General features: G+C 44.3%; 1 protein-coding gene across 10 annotated transcripts in view; it reads right to left on the bottom strand.

Moving 5' to 3' along the window:
• Positions 1–25516, bottom strand: part of HECW2 (HECT, C2 and WW domain containing E3 ubiquitin protein ligase 2) — a 297990-nt gene that overhangs the window by 140314 nt on the left and 132160 nt on the right. For 6 of the 10 annotated variants that reach the window (XR_009545901.1, XR_009545902.1, XM_060177545.1 and 3 more), the window contains exons 3-4: positions 7454–7561; positions 456–550 (exon numbers count right to left, since the gene is read on the bottom strand). Coding sequence is in view for 7 of the 10 variants with exons in the window: in XM_060177545.1 (XP_060033528.1) it covers positions 456–550; positions 7454–7561 (203 nt within the window). In the remaining 3 variants the exon portion in view is untranslated. Of the gene's footprint in view, positions 1–455; positions 551–7453; positions 7562–20494; positions 20621–25516 lie in introns of those variants that run through there. The other 4 variants (XM_060177547.1, XM_060177549.1, XM_060177548.1 and 1 more) reach the window with 4 other exon arrangements.

Below are 25516 nucleotides of genomic sequence, written 5' to 3'. Positions count from 1 at the left end.
CTGTCCTCCACGTCTGCCCAGTCTCTCCCTTCACACTGCTCAGGCAGGCGCCAGCAGCTAGGGCGTGGGCCCAGCCTGTCTGTCCCCGTCACTCTGCTCAGGCCGTGGGCCCAGCCTGTCTGTCCCCTTCACTCTGTTCACGTGGGCCCAGCCTGTCTGTCCCCGTCACTCTGCTCAGGCCGTGGGCCCAGCCTGTCTGTCCCCTTCACTCTGCTCACGTGGGCCCGGCCTGTCTGTCCCCGTCACTCTGCTCACGTGGGCCCGGCCTGTCTGTCCCCGTCACTCTGCTCAGGCCGTGGGCCCAGCCTGTCTGTCCCCTTCATTCTGCTCAGGCCGTGGGCCCAGCCTGTCTGTCCCCTTCATTCTGCTCAGGCCGTGGGCCCAGCCTGTCTGTCCCCGTCACTCTGCTCAGGGCAGGTGCCAGCAGCGAGGGGCAGCACGGAGAGGGCTCTCACCATCACCGCGGGGTTCTTCACAGTGATGCAGGGGGTTGTGGCGCGCAGGGCCCCGCTGATGCCGTGGTAGTACTTGAAGCAGATCTTAATCTCCACTGCAGATCAAAGGGAAACAGCATTAGTGTGACGTGAAGATTCCAAGGTGAAACCAGCCCCTTAGAAACCACACCTGCAGAAACGCGACAGCCCATGCGCGACCCCACTGGTCCCTTCTCTTCCAGGCAACAGATAATTTTCACTCTTTTTTTAAATTCTATATGCCTTTCTGGAACTTTCTTATACTAACTCAGATATATTAAAAAGATGATGTGTGCGACAAATAGACACATAGGGGCCAGATGATGGTAGTCAGTTAAGAGCACATATCAGCACAGACGAGGACCCAGGTTCCAGCCCCCACTCCCACCTGCTTCATGAGTGGTGAAGCAGGGCTGCAGGTCTCTCTCCCCCTCTCAATTTCTCTCTGTCCTGTCAAATAAAAGTAAAGAAGCAGGGGGAAAAAGGGAAAAACGGCTGCCAAGAGTGTTGGATCCATAGTGCCAGCCGACACCGAGCCCCAGCAATAGCCTGGTGGCAATGAGGTGTGTGTACAGAGAGGCATACACAGCGGGCCAAGCAGTAGCAGGAGCTAGTAGTCACCAAAGTGACCCACTGCTCATGACCACAGAGTGTGAGCTCAGATCTACAGGGATGCAGAGGCCACGCAGGCTCCTAAGCTGATTATGGGCCCCAGACCACATCAAATCCATGGGGTTTACAGTCAACAATATTTATACCCCTTTCCCATATTAGGGAGCTACTCTCTTCCCTGATCCAGCTTTCTGGTCCTTTTTCCAGCCATGACATCATCTCCCCAGACAATAACTTGGATCCACCTGCATATCAGATGTCAGGCTCAGAAAGAAAAACAAAAAACAAACAAACAAAAAAACCACAGTATAGTCATGGGCCCTTTGGAATATAACTAAAATAGACTACTAACTATCTACAAAATGGAGACCCCCCCCCCAACTCTTTATCTGCACTATTCCAGCCTTTAGGTTTATGATTAGTCAACAATTTATTTGGCTTTGTATGTTAACTCTCTTTTCAGCCACCAGGTTCCAGATGCCAGCATGATGCCGACCAGACTTCCCTGGACAGACGACCCCACCAATGTGTCCTGGAGCTCCGCTTCCCCAGAGCCCTGCCCCACTAGGGAAAGAGAGAGACAGGCTGGGAGTATGGATCCACCTGCCAACACCCATGTTCAGCGGGGAAGCAATTACAGAAACCAGACCTTCCACCTTCTGCATCCCACAGTGACCCTGGGTCCATGCTCCCAGAGGGATAGAGAATAGGAAAGCTGTCAGGGGAGGGGATGGGATACGGAGTTCTGGTGGTGGGAACTGTGTGGAGCTGTACCCCTCTTATCATATGGTTTTTGTCAGTGTTTCCTTTTTATAAATAAAAATTACAAAAAAAAGGAAAATTACCATTTAAAAAAGTGATCCGTGAATGTTGGATACACAGCTGTTTGTTCATGGGCTATTTCATATTCACACCAACTAGGGGAGGCAGAAACTTCTATGCCTATGTTACAGATAAAGCGCTGAAGTTTGTAAATTGATAAACAAGAAATGACAGAACCAGAATGAAAAACTTAGTCTCGGGAGCCAGGCTGTAGTGCAGCGGGTTAAGTGCACGTGGTGCAAAGCGCAAGGACCGGTGTAAGGATCCCGGTTCAAGCCCCCGGCTCCCCACCTGCAGGGGAGTCGCTTCACAGGCGGTGAAGCAGGTCTGCAGGTGTCTGTCTTTCTCTCCCCCTCTCTGTCTTCCCCTCCTCTCTCCATTTCTCTGTCCTGTCCAACAACGACAAAATCAATAATAACTACAACAATAAAGCAACAAAGACAACAAAAGGGAATAAATAAATATAAAAAAAATTTAAAAGAAGTAGTTCCTGAAGGGGCCAGGTGGTGGCGCACCTGGTTAAGCTCAAACATTACACTGCTAGGTTGCAGGTTCAAGCCCCTGGTCCCTACCTACAGCGGGAAAGCTTCACAAGCAGTGGAACAGAGCTTCAGGTGCCTCTCTGTCTCTATCCAGTAATAAATAAGTAAAAACATTTTAGAAAAAAAAAAAAAAAAGAAAAACTTAGTCTCTTCAATTTCAAAGCCTGCACTCATAGCCTGTACACTGTGGACAGATTGCAACTATCAATGGAAATAGGAAAAGAAAAGAAAAGAAAAAAAAGAGAAGAGAAGAGAAGAGAAGAGAAGAGAAGAGAAGAGAAGAAAGGAAAGGAAAAGAAAAAAGAAAAGAAAAGAAAAGAAAAGGAAAGGAAAACAGCATAAGGAAAAAGGGGAGAATGCATAGTGGGCAATGATGGGTCCTGAGACTGTGCATTTAGTTTCCGAGCATTTAGCTGCCGTCACTGAACACGGATAAAACATAGCAATTACTGGCGTGCATATAAATTCATCGGGGTGAGGGCCAGGCAGTGGGTCACCTGGTAGAGAGCACATATAACCACATGCAAGGACCTGGGTTCAAGCTCTCAGTCCCCGTGAAACAGCGGCACAAATGACTATCTTTCTCCTCCTCTCTACCTTCCCTTACTCTCTCAATCTCTATTCTGTTGATTAAAAGAAAGCAAAAAAAATAATAGTAATAAGTGGGGAATGGCCAAGGGGAGCAGTGGCTCCAACATGCAGGCACCCACTCCAGGAATAACGCCCGTGCATTGCACCAACATCTGGCATGCCAAGGCAACCCTGGGATCCTTCCAACTTGACACATCCAACTCAAGATGGCACATCACAACCCGGTCGATTTCTGCAAAGATAAGCCAAACTGACGGACATCTGACAACCGTGCGGTCCGTCAGGCAGGGCTCAGCTTCCTCTGCAGCTCCTGCGAAGGTCATCTCTCCACAGTGACACCTGCCCTTGTCCCCCAAACGGCCTCACCCGCAGGCTTGTGAACAGTGGACGTCTGCACACCTGCCTCCTCTGGGGGTTGATCCAGACAAAGCAAAGGCATTTCTGCCTTCAGATTCAGCACTGGCCATGAACATAGGGCAATTTTCAGAGGATTTTGACTTTGCTTGGACTTTTGATGAGCTAGATATAGGCTTTCTTTCTGAAGGTGAAAGCAGAAGTTTTAAAGTGTCAGGCACAAGATAAGAACTTGAAAGTATAAATACTGTCTAATGCCTGTTCTATACCTCAGAGAACAAAGTAAATTTTCTATGCTACAAAGTTCCGCTAGGTTTTCTTTAACCAGACACAGGGTGAACCAAAGTCTTAGATACAGACTGTACTTTTAAGCACTGTCATGATGTCTACATACCACCTGCAGGTTCACACTGAACAGATACTGAAACATGGATATGGCTTGGAGTAGGCCCCATTCTATTAATGAAGATAAAAAGCCTCGGGGCCTAGGCGGTGGCACGCCAGGTTAAGGGCGCATAGTGCAAAGCATCAGGGGCCTGTGCAAAGATCCTGGTTTGAATCTGGCTCCTTGCCTGCAGGGCGGAAACTTCACAAGTGGTGAAGCAGGTCTGCAGGTGTCTGTCTTTCTCCCTTCCCCTAACCCTCTCCCTCCTCTCTCCATTTCTCTCTGTCCTATCCAATAAAATGGAAAAAGTGGCCTCCAAGAGCAGTGGATTTGTAGTGCCAGCAATAACCCTGGAGGAAAAATTTTTTAAAAAGCCCTGATTCTACCATTCGTAACTCCTATCGACTGATATCGGTCATTAAAATAAATATCACTGGGGCCAGGTGGTGGTGCAACTGGTTGAGCGCACATGTTACAGTACGCAAGGACCCAGGTTCGAGCCCCTGGTCCCCACCTGCAGGGGTAAAGCTTCACAAGTGGTGAAGCAGGGCTACAGGTGTCTCTCTGTATCTCTCCCTCTATATCAACCCCTTCCCTCTCAATTTATGACTGTCAGAATTTTTTAAAATCTTTATCAACAGATAAGCATTAAAAATAAATAAGTAAATATCACTGAATTATTTCCAGTTTTACAATCAGGTCACAATGTCCGTAGTTTTCTATGCAAAGAATTAAGGTGGGAATCTTGAATTAGAGGACAAAATAAAAGGAATAAACCTACTCTTTATTACTGACTCTCAACTCCTAGTTCCAGTGCCAGTCAATTCTATGGAATACTATGGAATAGGGTGGCGTGTATAGAAAGACAGATCATCATATGTGCATCCGATATGCTAGCACAAATCTCTGACATCTTTGGAAGAAGAAAAAAACCATCGTGGGATACACTGGAAATGGTTTTTCCTAACAGAATGGTGCAAACTCTAGCAGCCCGTGCCGCTCACCTCATGCCAGGCATTCACAGAACCCTGCAGGTCTGCAGCTGGGCCACCAGTCACCCGCAGAGTGTGGGGTGAGCGGGAGCCAGAGGCCACGTTACTCTGCCGGGCAGCTTCCGTCTCTTAAACACCGACTTGATCTCTCAGACGACAAAACATCACACTGACTATAAACCTGTTCCTATTCCTGATTCTCTCTTCTTTCAATCCTTCCTTCCTTCAGTCCTTCCTGCCTGCCTGCCTGCCTGCCTTCCTCCCTTGCTTTGACTTTACTTCCCTTCCTGCCTTCCATCCATCCTTCCTTCCTCCCTCCCTCCTAGGAAATGAGCTTGTAAAGAGGTGATACCATTGAGCAACCAGCCTCCCAGGCAAACATTTTTTCTGCTTCTCTTTTTTCTTCCTTCGTTCCTTCCTTTCTTTCTTCCTCTCCTTCTTTCCTCCCCCTTCGCCCCCTCCCTTTCTTTTTCTTTTTTGCCACCAGGGCTTGGTGGCAATATGAAAGTTTCCCCATTCCCAGTGGCCATCTTTGTCCTCTCCTGTTTTTCTGACAGAGAGAGGGAGAGGGACGTGCAGCCCTGCTTTACTGCTCATGAAGCTCCCCTGCAGGTGGGGGCTGGGTCCTCGTGCACGGCATTTGCTCTACCAGTATCTAGACCTTTGCTTCTGTGTCTCATTTAGAGAAGAGAATGGGGGAGAGAGAAGACCAGGAGAGCAGAGAGAGGCCGCTCCACTGCTCTACCACTCATGAAGCCTCCCTGCGCCGGGCATGACATCCCCTTGTGGTGCTGGGATTCAAACCCAGGGCCCACACCTGGCAAGGTAGAGTTCTCCTGGGTGAGTCACCTCCCACCCCTCCAACGTTGCCTCTCCACCCTCCGACACACGTGTCCACACTCTGTTAGGCCCGCACTGCTTATGACTTAGCTATTAACGCCATCTGGGCCAATGCTTGGAAAAGAGAAAAGTAGAAACCAGCATGAAAAAGAAGTCACCCATAATACTGCCTCTCAGAAACTATCTTTCTTTACATTTTTCCAAATCGTTTCCCAAATCTTACATGTTACTATAGTAGTTTGGATTGTGTCATGTACACGTGTCTCTGTTACCCTGTTCCCTGCTCACTACTGACAACTCATGAGAGTTCTCTCCTAAAAACCACTTTCCATTTGAGATGTAAAGAGTGAATCTACCAGAAATAAAACCACAGAATAAGACAATACAAAGGGGGTATAACAGAAGCCAGAACTCCCAACTTCTGCTCCCCATAAAGATCTCTGGTCCACACCTGGGAATAGGGAAGCGGAACTCTGGTGGTAGGAACTGTGTGGCATTGTACCCCTGTACAATGCTTATGCATTGTTATCTAACAGTTGTTATCTAACAACCTTGGCAAGCACTATTAAATCACCAATAATCAAATTTAAAGGGGTGGGGGTTAGAACTAAGATTGGAGATGCAGCCTTCCAGTAGAAGTGGTAGAAGACACTATGTAATGACTGATGACAATTCGAAGTAGTAGATGTCTCTTAAAAAACTGTGTCTATTGCAGACACTGCACATTTGCTAGTAAAGGTATTCTTGCAGCATGTGTCCGTTTAACTAGTCTTACTTGACATCTGACAGTGTAATGAGTACCACCCATAAGTAACAGTATCCACATTCTCTCTCACATCAAACCCCTTGGCTGTGGAAAGCTTGCTCTTACATAGAGCTAAACAACTCAAAACATTTTAAAAGCTTTTCCTACATTAAAGAAAACCAGTTCTGTAAATGCAGAAGTTAATCTGCATGAGAGCAGCCCACGCATTTGTTCCCATGTCTAGACAGCAAACGTGCACCTGCAATGTTCCCAGTGACATTATCAACAGCAAATACTCATCTTCAGCACGAATAAGAAAGGGATGGGGTGTCTCTGGGAACCACATACCACAGCTAAATGTTTGCACTGACAAACAGACATCCCAGAGTAACGAGCTAAAAGGGAACCACATACCACAGCTAAATGTTTGCACTGACAAAACACCTCTCAGAGTCACGGGCTATGGGTGGGGCATCTCTGCAGCCAATTTGAAACTCCTGGTATGGCCCAGGATACTCACCTACATTTGCAAGGCCACAATCCAGATGCAAAGCTATTCTGAGACAATGAAGAGACCTGTGTCCTGACAACAAATAAAGTCTCCGATTTAAAGCTTCACTTCTCCTATCCTGTCTCCTTCATTAAAGCTTCACTTCTCCTATCCTGTCTCCTTCATTAAAGCTTCACTTCTCCTATCCTGTCTCCTTCATTAAAGCTTCACTTCTCCTATCCTGTCTCCTTCATTAAAGCTTCACTTCTCCTATCCTGTCTCCTTCATTAAAGCTTCACTTCTCCTATCCTGTCTCCTTCATTAAAGCTTCACTTCTCCTATCCTGTCTCCTTCATTAAAGCTTCACTTCTCCTATCCTGTCTACTTCATGGCTTATTCTAATCTTAACTATTTCTGTTCTGAAATTAATATAATTAAATGTTGATTCTAAACACAGACATAAAAGCATGTATCTTCCAGATTGGAGCAACATGGCATAAAGCTAGAAAAAAGAACTTCAAATAACATTAAGAAGACACACCAAATGTTTCCGCATATCTGTGCAACATTCAGTTACAAGCTTACCATTTCATGCTTAGTTACTTACGTTCCATGAAATAGGGCCCCGGCTCAATTCTCCATACAATTTGTCCTTTTTGTGTCCCAGTTACACCCCTGTTTTTAGAGTCCCAGAAATTAGCTGGAGAATTCTCATCTGGAAAAGCAGAAGAAACACCTCTTAGCTCATCTGTAGCCAATCCAGCTTACTCAGCTCAAAGACTAGTTAAAGATTCTGCAACAGACGGACAAGCACAAAGGGGAGTGCTCGCACCATCACCAGTGACACAGAAGAGGTTTCCCTGTGACTCCACGCCTGCCTGTGTATGTCAGAACTGAACAGCAGGGAAAGACGCGGGAAGGAAACGGTACCCTGTGGTCATAGCTTGGTCATGCCAATTAATGTGACCAGAAGAAAAGTTAATATAGCTGCTGTAGTCGTGGTGATGAACTCACAGACAGACAGTGGCTACAGTGAACTCACATCTGCAAAGTCCTTACTGAAAACAAAAGGAAGAGTGAACTCAAAATGGGATTTTAAAAGAGAACATTTAGCTATGAAACTCAGTCAAGATACGACACAGACATGCTATGGACAGTGTTCATGTGACAGCAACAAGTTAACTGGGTCCTCTAGGGACACCCTGAACAGAAGGCCAACGGTGGTAGGTGTGAGCCCATACAGGGAGTGCTTACGTCCTTGTATAAAAGGGGAAAGAACTGGTTTGGAAGCTCTCTCCAGGCTTAATGATTTCTCTTTGTTGTGTTGTCACCAGAACTTTATTTCTCTGAGCAAATTTTCCAGATATAAACAGAGTGACAAACAGAGGGAGTGAGAGGAAGATATCACAGCTCCAAATTCTAAGCCACTAAAAGAAAAAGACCTGAATTAATTATATTGATAACATTGTCAATGAAAGGGGAGAAATCACAGCAGACACCATAGAAGTATCATGTGAGGTTTCCACGAGTAACTAGATGCCATCAAAGTTCTCTAATGTGGGAACGATGGTTCAGCTCTTAGAAGCATACAAACTCCTAGACTGAACAAGGAGGCGCTGGAAACATAAACAGAGCAATTACAACCCTCCAAAGAAGGCAATAATAGTAATAATAATACTCCACAACAATAAAACTTCAGGCACAGAAAGTTTTACAAATAAATTCTATAAAATCTTTAAGGAAGATCTACTATCTATATTTTTCAAATTCTTTTTTTTTTTTTTTTTGCCTCCAGGGTTATTGCTGGGGCTCTGTGCCTGCACCACAAATCCACTGCTCCTGGAGGCTGTTTTTCCCATTTTGTTGCCCTTGTCGCACTTGTTGTGGTTGTTATTGTTATTGTTGTTATAGCTGTTGTTGTTGTTGGATAAGACAGAGAGAACCCAAGAGAGGAAAGGAAGGAAGAGAGGGGAGAGAAAGAGAGACACCTGCAGATCTGCTTCACCGCTTGCAAAACAACCGCCCTGCAGGTGGGGAGCTGGGAGCTCGAACCGGGATCCTTATGCCAGCCCTTGTGCTTTGTGCCACCTGTGCTTAACCCGCTGTGCTACCGCCCAGTCCCCTATATTTTTCAAATTCTTACAAAATATTGAGAACACAAAAATATTCCAAATCACTTTCTTTGAAACTAAAATCACCCTGATACCATAAGTGAACACATGCAACACATGAAAAGTCTAGCAAGCTGGACACAGCAGTACATTAAAAAGACTGCAGACCAGGACCAGGATTTACCTCAGGCATGCCAGGCCGGGCAGTGCTCAGGAATCCATGCCTGTGACCCACCACATCAGCAAAAGGGAAGCCAGCAATCACATAGTGACCTAAATAAATGCCGAGAACGCCTCCAGCAAGATTCAGCACCCTTTCACTTTTTAAACAAACAGAAGAAACAGAAACTCTACAACTACTCAAGCCCATATGTAGTAAACTTATAGCCAATATCATACTCAATGGGGAAAAAAATGAAAGTTTTATCAGATATAAGACAAGGCTGCCCACTAATACCGTTACAATCCCACATAAGTCTTAGACGTCCTAGTCATAGCTAGTAAGCTAGAAAAAAAGGGATGAATGGGATACAGGTTGGGAAAGGATAAGTAAAACTGTCACTGTTTACAGACGGTATGTTAGTATACATAGAAAATCATCAAGATCCCAGGAGAAAACCCCTAGAAATTATTAAGAAATATATTAAGGTCAGGCAAAAAAATTAATATACAAAAACAATGGAATTTACCACAAACACTAGACTAGAAGAAGAAATCTGAAAAGCAATCCCTTTTACTACAGCAGCAAAAACAATCAAGCATCTAGGAATAATTTTAGCAAAGGAAGTCAAGGGCTTATACACTGAACATTATGAGCCAGTATTAAGACTCAGAAGAAGATTCAAAGAAAGGGGTGGGGCCAGGTGGTGGAGCACCTGGTTAAGTGCACATGTCACAGTGCACAGGGACCTGGGTTCAAGCCCCTGGTCCCTGTGCACAGCCACCTGCAAGGGGAAAGCTTCACAAGTGGTGAAGCAGGGCTGCAGGTGTCTCTCTGTCTCTTCTCTTTTTTTTTAAACTTTTTAAAAGTATTTATTTATTTATTCCCTTTTGTTGCTTTTTTTTTTTTTTTTTTTAATAAAAAAGAAACACTGACAAAACCATAGGCTCCTAAGCTGAATATGGGCCCCAGATCACATCAAATGGATGGGGTTTACAGTCAACAATATTTATACCCCTTTCCCATATTAGGGAGCTACTCTCTTCCCTGATCCAGCTTTCTGGTCCTTTTCCCAGCCATGACATCATCTCCCCAGACAATAATTGGATCCACTGGCATATCAGATTTCAGGCTCAGAGGGGAAAAAAAAAAAAAACACTAGTCTAGTCACAGGCCCTTTGGAATATAACTAAGATATGCCTACTAGCTATCTACAAAATGGAGGACCCCCCAACTCTTCATCTGCACTATTCCAGCCTCTAGGTCCATGATTGTTCAACAATTTGTTTGGTTTTGTATTTTAAGTCTCTTTTCTTTTCTATCTCCCCTTCCTCTCTCAATTTCTGTCTCTATCCAACAATAAATAAATCAAAATCAAAAAATAAATTTAAGAAAAGATACAAAGAAACAGAAAGATATACTGTATTCACAATTTGAACAACTCACATCATCAAAATGACCGTTCTACCCAGATCCATATACAGATTTAATGCCATCCCCATCAAGGGACCATCAGATTTTTTGAAAAGAAAGGAACAAGAGCTACAAAAGTTTATCTGGAACCAGAACTTATCTACAACTACCAAAGGAATCTTGAAGGCGGAAGAAAAAAACAGGATTAGGGGTATCACACTTTCTGATCTCAAATTATACTGTTGGGCCATTGTAATCAAAATTGTTTGGTACTGAAACACAGGCAGACACACAACCCAACAAAGCATAGTTGAGAGCCCAGAAATAAGCCCCCAAGCCTATGGACACCTCATTTTTGGAAGAAAAACAACAGAGCTCAAAACACTAAATGGAGAAAGAAGAGTCTCTTCAACAAATGCTGATAAAATTGGACTGAGGGGCCAGACAGTGGCACACCTGGTTGGTGTACACATCACACACATTACAGTGCACAAGCCCCTGGGCCCCACCTGCAGGGAAAGCTTCACAAGTGGTGAAACAGGACCGCAAGTGTCTCTCTGTCTCTCTACCTCTCTATCTCCACCTCCCCTTTCAATTTCTGTCTCTACCCAAAACAAATTTTTAAGAAAGAAAATTGGATTGAAACATGTAAATAAATGAACTAGGACCACCACATTTCACCATGCACAAATCAACCCCAAGTAAGTCAAATATATGAACATTAAACCAGAAACCATCAAAGACATAGGAGCAAACACTGGCAGAACACTCTGCAATGTCTGCCATCATATAAAGAGCTCATAACGTATATGTACACAATATTTAACTCGGCAGTAAGAAAGTTTAAAAACTGGGAGAAGAATAGGATGGACTCTTCACGAAAGAATAGATCCAGTAAGCCAATAGACATCAGAAAAAATGCTCAAAGCTCTGATGACCAGAGAAAGGCAGATAGAGATAATGAGCCAGTCACTGTGCCTGTGAGAAGCCTCTTCACTGGACAAGAAACAGCAGTGTTGGCGAGGGCGTGGGGTAAAAGGGGCCATTCCACACTGTTAGTGGGGATGTAAATGGCGCTAGACCCTGTGGGAACCAGTCCAGAGACTTATCAGAACTCTAGAAATGGTCCAACCGTGTGACCCAGCCAATTCCCTCCTGGGAGTATACCCAGAGGAAATAAAAACAACTCTCTAAAGAGATCTGTGTGCACCTGTGTTGATAGCAGCACAGTCTGTAGGGGCCACACCTGGAAGCAGCCTGGATAGCCCATGACAGTTGAATGACTAAGAAAGTCATGCTACATGCAATACACACTAGAATATCACTCAGCCTTGAAAATGAAGTCATGTTGGATGGGTCTCAAAGGCATCATGTCAGGTGAGATAAGCCAAAGACAGAATTAGGAATATAGGATACCCTTACTTGTGGTTAGAATGTAAGAAGCAAGGACAGAAAGGGAGAGTGTACAGTGAAACTTGGACCAGGTGTGGTGTCTGCCCCAAGCAAAGGGGAAGAGAGAAGGGGAGGGGTGGAGAGGGCACTGGGGCCTTGTGGCATGATGGCGATGGTGGAAAAGGGAGTAAATTGGGGAGAAAGTGCTTTCCAGACACCTACTGTGGGGAGAGGAGAAACTACCCATGTGTCAACAACTGGGCTGCTAATCATTAACCCCTCCACAAGAGGATGGGGAGGGGGATTAAACACACAAAGACAGACAGGAGAGACACAAGGCCTAGTTCTGGCCTGTGACATGTTAACCGGACGGCACTGCTGTGACAGTTATTATTCACATTATATAAAAAGGGGGTAGGTGCACCTAGTTAAGTGCACATAGCACTAACGTACATAGTACTAAGTGCAAGGACCTGCAAGGATACAGACTCAAGGCCCCACAGGGGGGACACTTTCCAAGCGGTGAGGCAGGGCTGCAGGTGTCTCCCTTACTCCCTTCCCCTCTCTATCTCTCCTCCCCTCTCAATTTCTCTCTGTTATGTCCAACAAAATGGGAAAAAATAGCCACAAGGAGCAGTGAATTTATCCTGCCAGCATGGAGCCCCAGAGATAAACCTGGAGGTAAAAAAAAAGGGGGGGGGAGATATGGTCTCACTTCGTCTTTTGTTGCCTCTTCTTGACTGAGAGCTTCATACCAAGGCTGAGAGCACCAGAAGTCAAGAGCAACCGTGGCGAGTTTTTGGCCCAAGACTACCTGCCATTAGTCTCCCCACCCAAGGAACAGCAAGATGCTATCGGGCTACTTCTCTGTGGTTGTGTTTCTGTCCCTGGCCTCTTAACACTATTCCTACTGTACATATCTGCCGTTAATGGTCACTCATATACTTGCACACCTCAGACCATAGTTGACCTAGAATCCCCAAGACTATGTCACTGCAATAGAAAAAGAGAGAAAAGAAAAAAAGTTGCATCTCTTCTACAACCACTTGAATGGGCACAGCTGCTTGCTCAGGAAGAGGAACATTCAATTTTGAATTGTCTTTATTTATTTATTGGGTAGGACAGCCAGAAATTGAGAGGGAAGCAGGGGAGAGAGACAGAGAGACACCTGCAGCCTTGCTTCACCACTTGTAAAGCTTTCCTGCTGCAGGTGGGGGCCAGGGGCTTGAACCCCGGCCCTTGCACAGTGTAATGTGAGCACCACCATCTGGCCCCAAAACATTCAATGTTTCACAAATTAACAAACTTCGTTAGCTACTGGTCACTTGGAAAGAACTGAAACCAGACCCTCCAGTGAGACTCGGGGTGGAAAAGCCTCTGTCCAGGCCAAGCACAGGCGACACTATTTGATTCCCTGCTGTGATGGCTTTCTCCTAATCCCTTACAAGAGATGGGGCGGCAGCAAATCTTATTTTTAAGAGCCTGCACCAGGATTACGATGAGCAGTGAAACTGTGCTTGCTATTATGACCTCGCTTTAAGAGGATTTGTATGTCTGCTGTCACTGTTTTCTCCCCGTGCCAACAGGTCTGACATGATGGACCACTGTGGAGCAGACACAGGACAGAGGGGATGGTCACTGTGAGACCCAAGCCTTGGACATGGTGGCAGCCATGATTCACGACTCCCTACTTTTCCTACAAGACTTTGGAAAAACACAACAGGAGAGGCAGTTCTTGTCCCAAAACATGATCGTTTTCTTTGCTAGTCAATGCCACTCCGCAGTAGGAGTACTGTGTGATGGGAGTGTCTTTCCTTGTTCACAGAAGTAAAGTGTTAAGGGGGAACATTTTAAAAAGATAGATAGATAGATAGATAGATAGATAGATAGATAGATAGATAGATAGATAGATAGATAGACAGGCAGGCTAGGTAGTTAAGCTATCTAGGTAGATAGCTAAGACATCTAGATAAGATAGGTATGCAGGTAAAAGCACTGAGGCTTTCTCCAGTGGGGGAGGGCTGGTCTCTGCCACGGCAAAGCAGGTGCCTGCACAGGTGAACTGTTTGTAGGCCTGTGCGTGGTGATGTTAAACACTGAGTGATTCTTTTATTTATTTATTTATTTATTTTTTCCTCCAGGGTTATTGCTGGGCTCGTTGCCTGCACCATGAATCCACCGCTCCTGGAGGCCATTTCCCCCCCTTTTTGTTGCCCTAGTTGTTGCAGCCTCCTTGGGGTTATCATTGCCATTGTTGACGTTGCTTTGTTGTTGGATAGGACAGAGAGAGATGGGGAGAGGAGGGGAAGACAGAGAGGGGGAGAGAAAGACAGACACCTGCAGACCTGCTTCTGTGAAGCAGACTCCCCTGTGAAGCGACTCCCCTGTGAAGCGACTCCTGTGAAGCGACTCCCCTGTGAAGCGACTGTGAAGCGACTCCCCTGCAGGTGGGGAGCCGGGGGCTCGAACCGGGATCCTTATGCCAGTCCCTGCGCTTTGCGCCACCTGCGCTTAACCCGCTGCGCCACCGCCCGACCCCCTCTTTATTTTTATTATTTTTTAATTTCTTTATTGGGGAATTAATGTTTCACATTCAACAGTAAATACACTAGTTTGTACATGTATAACATTCCCCAGTTTCCCATATAACAACACAACCCCCACTAGGTCCTCTGTCATCCTTCTAGACCTGTCTTCTCCCCCCACCCACCCCAGAGTCTTTGACTTTGGTGCAATACGCCAATTCCAGTTCAGGCTCTACTTGTGTTTTCTCTTCTCATCTTGTTTTTCAACTTCTGCCTGAGAGTGAGATCATCCCATACTCAGCCTTCTGTTTCTGACTTATTTCACTTAACATGAATTTTTCAAGCTCCATCCAAGATCGGCTGAAAACAGTGAAGTCACCATTTTTTACAGCTGAGTAGTATTCCATTGTGTATCTAGACCACAATTTGCTCAGCCACTCATCTGTTGTTGGACACCTGGGTTCCTTCCAGGTGAGTGATTCTTTTTTAATGATATAAAAATGAAAACAATATAGGCATAAATATCTGTGTTTTTAGTTCTTTCCTAAAGCATTTCACACAGAGAAATGTTTAAATTAGCTCTAAAGATTTCTAGATTACTAAAAATAATTTTAAAATTATGTCTAAAGACTAACCTCTTCCTATACCTGGTTTTGGGGTTCCATACAACACCCTGTGGATAATCACAGATTATACAGGAGACATGACCAAACTTGTCAAACATCCCCAAACATAACTTAGACTTGGAAATATCCCATGTACATATTAGTGCTCCTAAAAGCACTGAGGTAAAATAAATATTTTAAGTATGCACAGACCTTATTTTTCTATCAATCAACCTTGGCGAGTTAAGATGAAATTTTTTTTGTGAGAAAAATATCCTGTGACAGAGATGAAAAAACTGACACAAACTTACCTGATTTAAAGTCATTCGCTCCCAACGTATTCTCCCAAAGTTGCACAGATGCCTGTAGGGACCTTAAATCACCTTCTGCATATACATTGGTGTCACCGTGCCTTAGACTGCATTATAAAGGGGACTAGTTTTATCCTGGTTCCATTTGTCCTGTCTGGAGTTTGGGATTCACAGACAAATACTGAGCTACAGTTTGGATCAAAACTGACATTTTAGACCAGAACAAATACTATAACTACACAATTTTAATTGTGACTTAAAATTCTGCAGTTGTGGAATTGTAACCGTCTTATGGTCTTGTCAGTTCAATGAAAATGAAGACACAAGCTCTCAAAATATTTGGGGCACAGCTAAGATGGTATAGAGAGGGAAGTTCATAGCCATACAAGCACACATTAGGAAACAAGAAAAAGCTCAAATAAACAGCCGGATTGCACATCTTAAAGACCTAGAAGAAGAACAAAGAAATCCTAAAGCAACCAGAAGGACAGAAATCACTAAAGTCAGGGCAGAAATCAATAACAGTGAACATAAGAAAACCATACAAAAGATCAAGGAAAGTAAATATTGATTCTTCAAGAGTGAACAAAATCAACAAAGCTTTAGCCAGACCCACAAAACAAAAAAGGGAGAAGACCCAAATAAATTGGATCATAAATGAAAGAGTAGATATCACAACGGACACCACAGAAATTCAGCATATCATGCGAAACTTCTATGAACAACTATATGCCACCAAGCTAGAGAACCTGGAAGAAATGGACGCTTTCCTAGATACCTATGAACTTCCAAAATTAAGTAAAGATGAAGTAGATAACATGAACAGGCCCATCACAGCTAATGAAATTGAAACAGTTATCAAAAACCTTCCCAAGGCCACATTGTTAATGGACTGGAATTCTGGTGGTGGGAATTGTGTGGAGTTGTACCCCTCTTATCCTATGGTTTTGTCAGTGTTTCCTTTTTGTAAATAAAATTTTAAAAATCACTAAGATAGTATAGGCAATTTTCAGAGTTCACTATAAAAAAAGAAGTCAAAATTCTTCAATATTTGTATTTATTTATTACAGATTTTCTCATGTATAAAATGTTTCTGAATTCATAATTTTTCTACCTTCTACAAAACACTTTTTACTCTTATAGTGGTAATTGTGATTTTAATTGTTAAAATCAAAACACTGTGAATGTAAACATAATTATAATGTTATTAAATTGAAAAATGATCAGCCCCCCCCCAAAAAAAAACCTTCCCAAGAATAAAAGTCCTAGACCAGATGGTTTTACAAATGAATTCTACAAAACCTTCAAAGAAGAACTAATACTAATACTTTCAAAAGTCTTCCAGAAGATTGAAGACACTGGAATACTCCCTGCCAGCTTCTATGAAGCCAACATCACCCTGAGACCAAAAGCAGACAGGGACACAACCAAAAAAGAAAACTACAGACCAATATCTCTGATGAACATAGATGCGAAAATATTGAACAAAATTCTAGCCAACCGGATACAGCAGTATATCAAAAAGATTGTTCATCATGACCAAGTGGGGTTTATCCCAGGCATGCAAGGTTGGCTTAATATACGTAAATCAATCAACGTGATCTACCACATCAACAAAAGCAAGACCAAAACCCACATGGTCATATCAATAGATGCAGAGAAAGCCTTTGACAAAATACAACATCCCTTTATGATCAAAACGCTACAAAAATGGGAATAGATGGAAAATTCCTGAAGATAGTGGAGTCTATATATAGCAAACCTACAGCCAACGTCATACTCAATGGTGAAAAACTGGAAGCATTTCCACTCAGATCAGGTACTAGACAGGGCTGCCCACTATCACCATTACTATTCAACATAGTGTTGGAAGTTCTTGCCATAGCAATCAGGCAGGAGCAAGGAATTAAAAGCATACAGATTGGAAGAGAAAAAGTCAAACTCTCCTTATTTGCAGATGACATGATAGTATACATAGAAAAACCTAAGGAATCCAGCAAGAAGCTTTTGAAAATCATCAGGCAATACAGTAATGTGTCAGGCTCCAAAATTAACATTCAAAAGTCAGTGGCATTCCTCCATGCAAACAGTAAGTTAGAAGAAATTGAAATCCAGAAATCAATTCCTTTTGCAATAGCAACAAAACAATAAAATATCTAGGAGTAAACCTAACCAAAGAAGCGAAAGACTTGCATACTGAAAATTATGAGTCCCTACTCAAGGAAATTGAAAAAGACACAAAGAAGTGGAAAGATATTCCATGTTCATGGGTTGGTAGAATTAACATAATCAAAATGAATATACTACCCAGACCATATACAGATTTAATGCTATCCCCATCAAGATCCCAACCACAATCTTTAGGAAAATAGAACAAATGCTACAAATGTTTATCTGGAACCAGAAAAGACCTAGAATTGCCAAAACAATCTTGAGAAGAAAGCACAGAACTAGAAGCATCACACTCCCAGATCTCAAATTGTATTATAAGGCTGCTGTCATCAAAACTGCCTGGTACTGGAAAATGAATAGACACAGTCACCAGAGGAATCGAATTGAGAGCCTGGAAGCCCCTACACCTATGGACATCTCATCTTTGACAAAGGTGCCCAGACAATTCAATGGGGAAAGCAGAGTCTCTTCAGCAAATGGTGTTGGAAAAACTGGGTTGAAACATGCAGAAGAATGAAACTGAACCAGTATATTTCACCAAATAGAAAAGTAAATTCTGAGTGGATCAAGGACTTGGATGTTAGACCACCAACTATCAGATACTTAGAGGAAAATATTGGCAGAACTCCTTTCCACATAACTATTAAAGACATCTTCAATGAAATGAATCGAATTACAAAGAAGACTAAGGCAATTATAAACCTATGGGACTACATCAAATTAAAAAGCTTCTGCACAGCAAAAGAAACCATTACCCAAACCAAGAGACCCCTCACAGAATGGGAGAGATCTTTACATGCCATACATCAGTTTAATAAGAGTTTAATAACCAACATATATAAAGAGCTTGCCAAACTCAACAACAAGACAACAAATAACCCCATCCAAAAATGGGGGGAGGACATGGACAGACTATTCACACAGAAGAGATCCAAAAGGCCGAGAAACACATGAAAAAAATACTCCAGGTCTTTGATTGTTAGAGAAATGCAAATAAAGACAACAGTGAGATACCACCTCGCTCCTGTGAGAATGTCATACATCAGAAAAGGTAGCAGCAGCAAATGCTGGAGAGGGTGTAGGGTCAAAGGAACCCTCCTACACTGCTAGTGGGAATGTCAATTGGTCCAACCTCTGTGGAGAACAGTCTGGAGACTCTCCGAAGGCTAGAAATGGACCTGCCCTATGACCCTGCAATTCCTCTCCTGGGGATAGATCCTAAGGAACCCAACACACCCATCCCAAAAGATCTGTGTGCACCTGTGTTCATAGCAGCACAATGTGTAACAGCCAAAACCTGGAAGCAACCCAGGTGTCCAACAACAGATGAGTGGCTGAGCAAGTTGTGGTCTATATACACAATGGAATACTACTCAGCTGTAAAAATGGTGACTTCACCGTTTTCAGCCGATCTTGGATGGACCTCGAAAAAATCATGTTGAGTGAAATACGTCAGAAACGGAAGGAGGAATATGGGATGATCTCACTCTCAGGCAGAAGTTGACAAACAAGATCAGAAGAGAAAACACAAGTAGAGCCTGAACTGGAACTGGCGTATGGCACCAAAGTCAAAGACTCTGGGGTGGGTGGGGAGGGAAATACAGGTCCAAGAAGGATGACACAGGACCTAGTGGGGGCTGTATTGTTATGTGGAAAACTGAGAAATGCTATACATGTACATTATATTTACTGCCAATTGAAAGCATTAATTCCCCAATAAAAAAAAATTAAAAAGAGGGAAGATAGGGGGCCGGGTGGTGGCGCAGCTGGTTGAGCGCATGTGTTACAATGCGCAAGGACCCAGGTTCAAGCCCCTGGTCCCCACCTGCAGCGGGAAAGCTTTGCGAATGGTGAAGCAGGACTGCAGGTGTCTCTCTGTCTCCCACTCTATCACCCCCTTCCCTCCTGATTTCTGGCTGTCTCTATACAATAAAAAGATTTTAAAATTTTTTTAAAAAGAGGAAACAGAGGGGAAAAGCCCTAAAATGATGAAATAAAAACCATGTCATAAGATAGGGTATGCGTTTCTAACAAGAATGACAAATGTGTGTAAAAAAAACATTTATAAACTGAGAATAACTGAATTTTTCCCTGATTCATCCTGGTAACTAAATGATTAGTATGTATCTAGAAATCTATAAGAAAACACAGTCAATGTGGCACAGTTCCCACAATAAAAATCTTAAAAAAAGAAGAGGAAGAAAGAAAAAAAAAAGAAAAACTGGCTTTTAAAACTGCTGTTAAAACTTTTGTGACATCAATGGTTTTTATATAAATATCTAGGAATATGTATCTATGTAAATGAACTTAAAATTAACTTCTCTTTACATCTTATTCTGAGAAAAGACTTTTACAGTCCATCAAAGGACATTACTACCCAGCGGCAGTTAACCTGCCATTAATCTATACAGATGCAGCTTTCTTTTTTCTTACTGGGAGATTAATGGTTACAGTAAACACAGTTGTTAGTGCATGTCTACAGTGTCTCCATTTCCTGTAGACCCTCTGCCCCCGCCCAGCCTCAGTCCTCCTCCACCATCACTCACCAGAACGTGAGAGTCCCCTCCCCCCAGTGTCCTATATTTTGGTGCAATACTAAGCAGCCTTCAAAAGCATCTTTGTAGGTAGAATCTGAGTGAGGGGACAGCGTATTTAACTGGGCAGGGCTCCAGGTGCCTTAAAGCCATCACTGGTCTCTGCTGTCTTCCGGCAGCGGCCCAAAGAGATAAACATATTGCAGTTTGTTTCTAAGTGTCTCTAGCTAGGTTTAAAGTTTTTCAAAGAAAAAAGGAGAGAAAGCTGCAAATGTCTGGATGCAGAAATCAGGTGAGAGAAGAATTCACTGAATAAGAATCTAGCCTCTTACCTCAGACTGTTCCAAGGAGCCTCCCTCTGCCTTTGCTAGGGTAGGACCCATCACTTTCAAATCAGACGTAGACAGTAGCTCAGAGAAACGCACCTCATGATCCTCAGAACCATGTGCCTGGCCTGCTGGCTCCTGGGGTCTCTCGGAGTGGCCAAGCGTGTGTGAAGTCCTAGCACAGCCCCGAGGGCCTGTGGGCCGCCCCCCCCCCCCCCCCCGCACAGACAGATGCTCTGCTTCTCTCCCTCTGCCCTGCAGCTCTAGGAGGGAAACCGTGTGGGGTTAAGGCAGGCAGCCACCAGGAGACTTATGTCTGTCCAGCTAAGGACACCGAGAGCCACGCCTGGCTCACCAAGACTGGCCTCTGCTCAGGCCTCTTAAGTGAAAAAACATAACCTATCAGTGTCTCCTCAGCTGGGGCGGCTGAGACCACACCCTGCAAAGGGCACAGGATGCTATCGCCCCATCCTCCCCTCAGCTTCCTTCCTTTGCTTTTCCATGGGAGAATTCCAAAGAATGAGTTATGTGTACACACACACACACACACACACACACACACACACCCGACTGTTATCAACAGGCTGGCTGCTTTCACAGAGCAGGTTCTGCTCTTGGATTTGCTCAGCACAGAGGTGCTCGACTCCAGGTTCTAACTTATTACCACCATTAATCAGATCTGCTTTCCCTTGGTCTGCTGAAATGTGTTTACACTCCCTTAACCTTAACCGATCCAGAGTCAGTCAGTAGGCTTGGATTTCAAATTGCAAACAAGGGCTAAAACGTCTCCAAGTATCATACAACTTTGATGACAGTCCAAAAATATGACTACCAGTTGTCAAAATAGAAACCGTTATTAATCTAGCAGTTGTCTTGTCTTGTGCTGGGAAGAAGTCTGAGCAGGGCGCCCCGTTCAGACCCACGCTTTCTAGTGGAGAAAGTGAGTGCTAGCTGATTGCAGTCAGAGATGGCAAGATCATCGCTTTTCAGCAAACTTCCAGGAAAGCCTGGTGAAATGCCTTCCGCTTCACACTCTTGCTATGAAGCAAGCCCCCTGGATTTATGCTACACTACACGGTCACAACTTAAGAGGTTAGTGTCTGCAATGTCCTCTCTGCGGCACTCTCAAACTAGACTACAAGATCTTTGGGCTCTGGAGAAGAGTCAGTGAACACAGTCAGTCTGGCACTCCAGAATGCCAGTCATGGCCAGGCAACTCTCATGTACATGCAAATCAAGACACGAGTGAGATGCCATCCCACCCCTGTGACAATGGCCTACACCAAAAAAGGGCTGTTCAAGATGAGAAAAGCAGAGCCTTTGACCCTTGGTGGGAATGCAAATCAGCACAGTCCCTGTAGAATACAGCTTGGAGATTCCAGCAAACATTAAAGATCAATCTGCCATGGCTCACCCATGTTGAGCGGAGAAGCAGTTAGAGCAGCCAGACCTTCCACCTTCTCCACCCCCATAAAGCTCTTTCAGTGGGAGAAATGACAAGGGAAGATGTGACCAAAGGGCTCTAACCCCAACTCCACCAGGACCCAGGAATAAAAGGAAGGACAGTCAAAAGTAGCAATAGGTGTAGGTGTGACTTGGAAAGGAAGATAAAGCAGGACAATAGAAAAAAATAGGCAAAACTATATAAATACAGTTACAGAAATGATAGTCAACCCATATCTGTGGCCTTAGGAGAACTACTACAGTTTCCAGTGGCGGGGATGGGGACACAGAACTCAGGTGGTGGGAATGGTGGCCGTGTTATCTCATAATTTTGTAAATCAATATTAAGGCACTGTGGCATGTGTGCACGGTGGAATGCTACAAAGCCACAGGAAGTGATGCCAGCCTGTCTTTTGCCACAACTGGGGACTAGAGGGAGCAAGATAAACATAGGACGATCTCACCCACAGACGGGCTCTGAGAAACAAGGCAAAGACACGCAGGGTGAACCCTAAGGACACTGAGCCCAAGGCAGAGTGCAGGCTTCACCGGGAGCGGGAAGCTTGGTGTGAGGCTGGGCGCACCAGAGACAGGGATTCACTCCTCTCCCTCACCGGGAAGACACCAGCATGGAGCAGTGAGACTGCGTGCACACAAGGCACCAAGTGTCACAAAAGTCGAGAATACAGGGTGATGTGGATACAAGATGAAAATACACGTCAAGAGGGACCAAGCAGTGACATCCCCACTTGAGTGCATAGGCTACAAAGTACAGGGATGCAGGTTCAAGCCCCTGGTCCCCACCTTCAGGGGGAAGCTTTGTGATCGGTGAAGCAGGGCTGCATTTCTCCCTTTCTCTCAACCTCTCTATTTCCTCCTTCCCTCTTGATTTTTTCTCTGCCTCTATCCAATCAATAAGTATTAAGAAATTAAGTTAGAGTAAATGTGCACTAAGTATTTTAGAAATACAGAGTAGAAAAGGAGGGACCTTCAGAAGTAGAATAAGTACAGGTGTGACTTGGAAAGGAAGAGAAGACGGGACCATGGGGGAAATGGGCAAACATATACAAATTTAGACAGACAGAGGAGTCGGGCGGTAGCGCAGTGGGTTAAGCGCATGTGGCGCAAAGCGCAAGGACCGGCATAAGGATCCCGGTTCGAGCTCCTGACTCCCCACCTGCAGGGGAGTTGCTTCACAGGTGGTAAAGCAGGTCTGCAGGTGTCTGTCTTTCTCTACCCGCCTGTCTTCCCCTCCTCTCTCCATTTCTCTCTGTCCTATCTAACAACAACAACAATAACTACAACAATAAAACAACAAGGGCAACAAAAGGGAATAATTTTTTTAGACAGACAGTTATAGAAATAACAGTCAACCAATATCTGTGACCTTAGGAGAACAACTGCAGCTTCTAGTGGAGGGGATGGGGACACAGAACTCTGGTGGTGGCAACAGTGGGGAATTATACCTGTTATCTTATAATCTGTCAAACATTAAATCACTAATAACAATTTTTTTAAACTATACACACACACACATCTCCTCAATTTAATCTAGTCTAGCACAGTAGATTCAGGGGCATGAGGGGGTTACTAAGAGGAGGTTGGGGACCTGTACGTAGAGTAAGATGACAGGTGAGTTGAGAAAAGCATTAGAAAAGAAAGATTAAATGAACAGTTCAGGGAGTCGGGCAGTGGGTAAGTGCAGGTGGCACAAAGCACAAGGACCGGCATAAGGATCCCGGTTTGAGCCCCAGGCTCCCCAATTGCAGGGGAGTCGCTTCACAGGTGGTGAAGCAGGTCTGCAGGTGTCTGTCTTTCTCTCCCCCTCTGTTTTCCCCTCCCCTCTCCATTTCTCTCTGTCCTATCCAACAACGACATCAATAACAACAATAAAACAACAAGGACAACAAAAGAGAATAAATAAATAAATATTTTAAAAAATGAACAGTGCAATGTTGATTACGATACACACTGCAAAACAAGAGGAGGCGATCCTACAGAAATGAATGAATGGCCAGTGTGACCCAAGACTGAGGGAACACAGCCCTGAGGTGTCCTTGTGTAAACTGAGCTCTGCATAATGACTAAGGATGACTGAGAGCAGGAGGAGAAGGAGAGACCTTTCTAGATAGAATTGCTGTGTGGAGTCCTGTGGTGAGAAGACAGAATAAAGACCAAAGCACAGAGAGTGAGAAGCAAGGGGTCAGGCAGTGGCGCACCTGGTTAAGCACACATGTTACAGTGCACAAGGACCTGGGTTCAAGCCCCGGTCCCCACCTGCAGGGAGAAAGCTTCATGAGTGGTGAAGCAGGGCTGCAAGTGTCTCTGTCTCTCTACCTCTCCCTTCTCTCTCAATTTCTCTCTGTCTCTATCTGATAATAAATAAATAAATAATTTTTAAGAAGAGAGTGAGAGTCAATGGGTAAGTGCAGGAGACGGGCTGGGAATTCTAAGCGTCAATACCCAGGGACACAAAGAGAAGCTTCAGCACAAGGGGCACTGCCATTCCCCACGTCTCTCCAGAAAACCTCACTGGGCGTCACAGTTCTCCATCAACAAAGAGCAAGAATAATTCTGAGTAGAAGCAGGATTTGTTGACACTGAAATGGGCTGGCCACAGGAAGTAACGGTGACACTAAACACTGGTCGTCCATGCCGTCTAAGTGTGTCAGGTACTTGTGAAGAGTAGAGCAGGGACAGGCTTGTCAGGGGCCTGTTTGAAACAGACACCGGCAGAGGTCAAGTCCAGCAGATCCTCCTCCTCCTCCTCCTCCTCCTCCTACTCCTCCCTCTTCCTCCCTCCTCCCATTGCGCTGCCATCAGCACCAAACCAGATTCAAGGTCAGCACATCAGGAAGGAACAAGCCTTTTCCTGAAAAGCTTCTTGTGAATTTCCTTTGTGTGTGTACATGCCTCTGAGTCTGACATCACTCCAGAGCCCAAGTGTGTGCGTGTTTGCTGAGATCTTTATTGGGGAAGCTTTCTTCTGACTTTGGGGTTCATAAAGTAGCCAGGTAACTAACTGCCCGTCGCATCTCCACTGTGCTTTCTTTCCTTTAAAAAATTATTTATTTGGGTGATGGTTTCTTTTGCTGTGCAGAAGCTTTTCAATTTGATGGAATCCCATTGATTTGCTTTGGTTTTAGTCTTCCTTGCTATTGGGTTTGTATCATCAAAGATGTCCTTGAGGTTTAGGTGGCAAAGTGTTCTGCCAATGTTTTCCTCTAAGTATCTGGTAGTTTCTGGTCTAACACCCGGGTCCTTGATCCATTTGGAGTTGACTTTTGTTTCTGGTGAGATAAAGTGGTTCCGTTTCATTCTTCTGCATGTTTCAGCCCAGTTTTCCCAGCACCATTTATTGCAGAGAGCCTCCTTCCTCCATTTAATACTTTGGGCCCCCTTATCAAAGATTAGATGTCCATAGGTGTGGGGGGTTAGTTCTGGGCTTTTGATTCTGTTCCACTGGTCTGTTGCCTATTTTTGTTCCAGTACCATGCTGTTTTGATGATGATGGCCTTATAATATAGTTTGAGATCTGGGAGTGTGATGCCTCCATTTCTGTTTCTTTTCCTCAAGATTATTTTGGCGATTCTGGGTGTTTTCTTGTTCCAGATAAATGATTGTAATTTTTGTTCTGTTCTCTTGAAGAAACTTGGTAGGGGCCTGATGGTGGCGCAC

This window comes from Erinaceus europaeus, chromosome 18 (genome assembly GCF_950295315.1).
Source record: "Erinaceus europaeus chromosome 18, mEriEur2.1, whole genome shotgun sequence".
NCBI classification, from domain to species: domain Eukaryota; kingdom Metazoa; phylum Chordata; class Mammalia; order Eulipotyphla; family Erinaceidae; genus Erinaceus; species Erinaceus europaeus.
The sequence above is the reverse complement of the archived record's forward strand: the minus strand, read 5'-3'. Positions and strand labels throughout refer to the sequence as shown.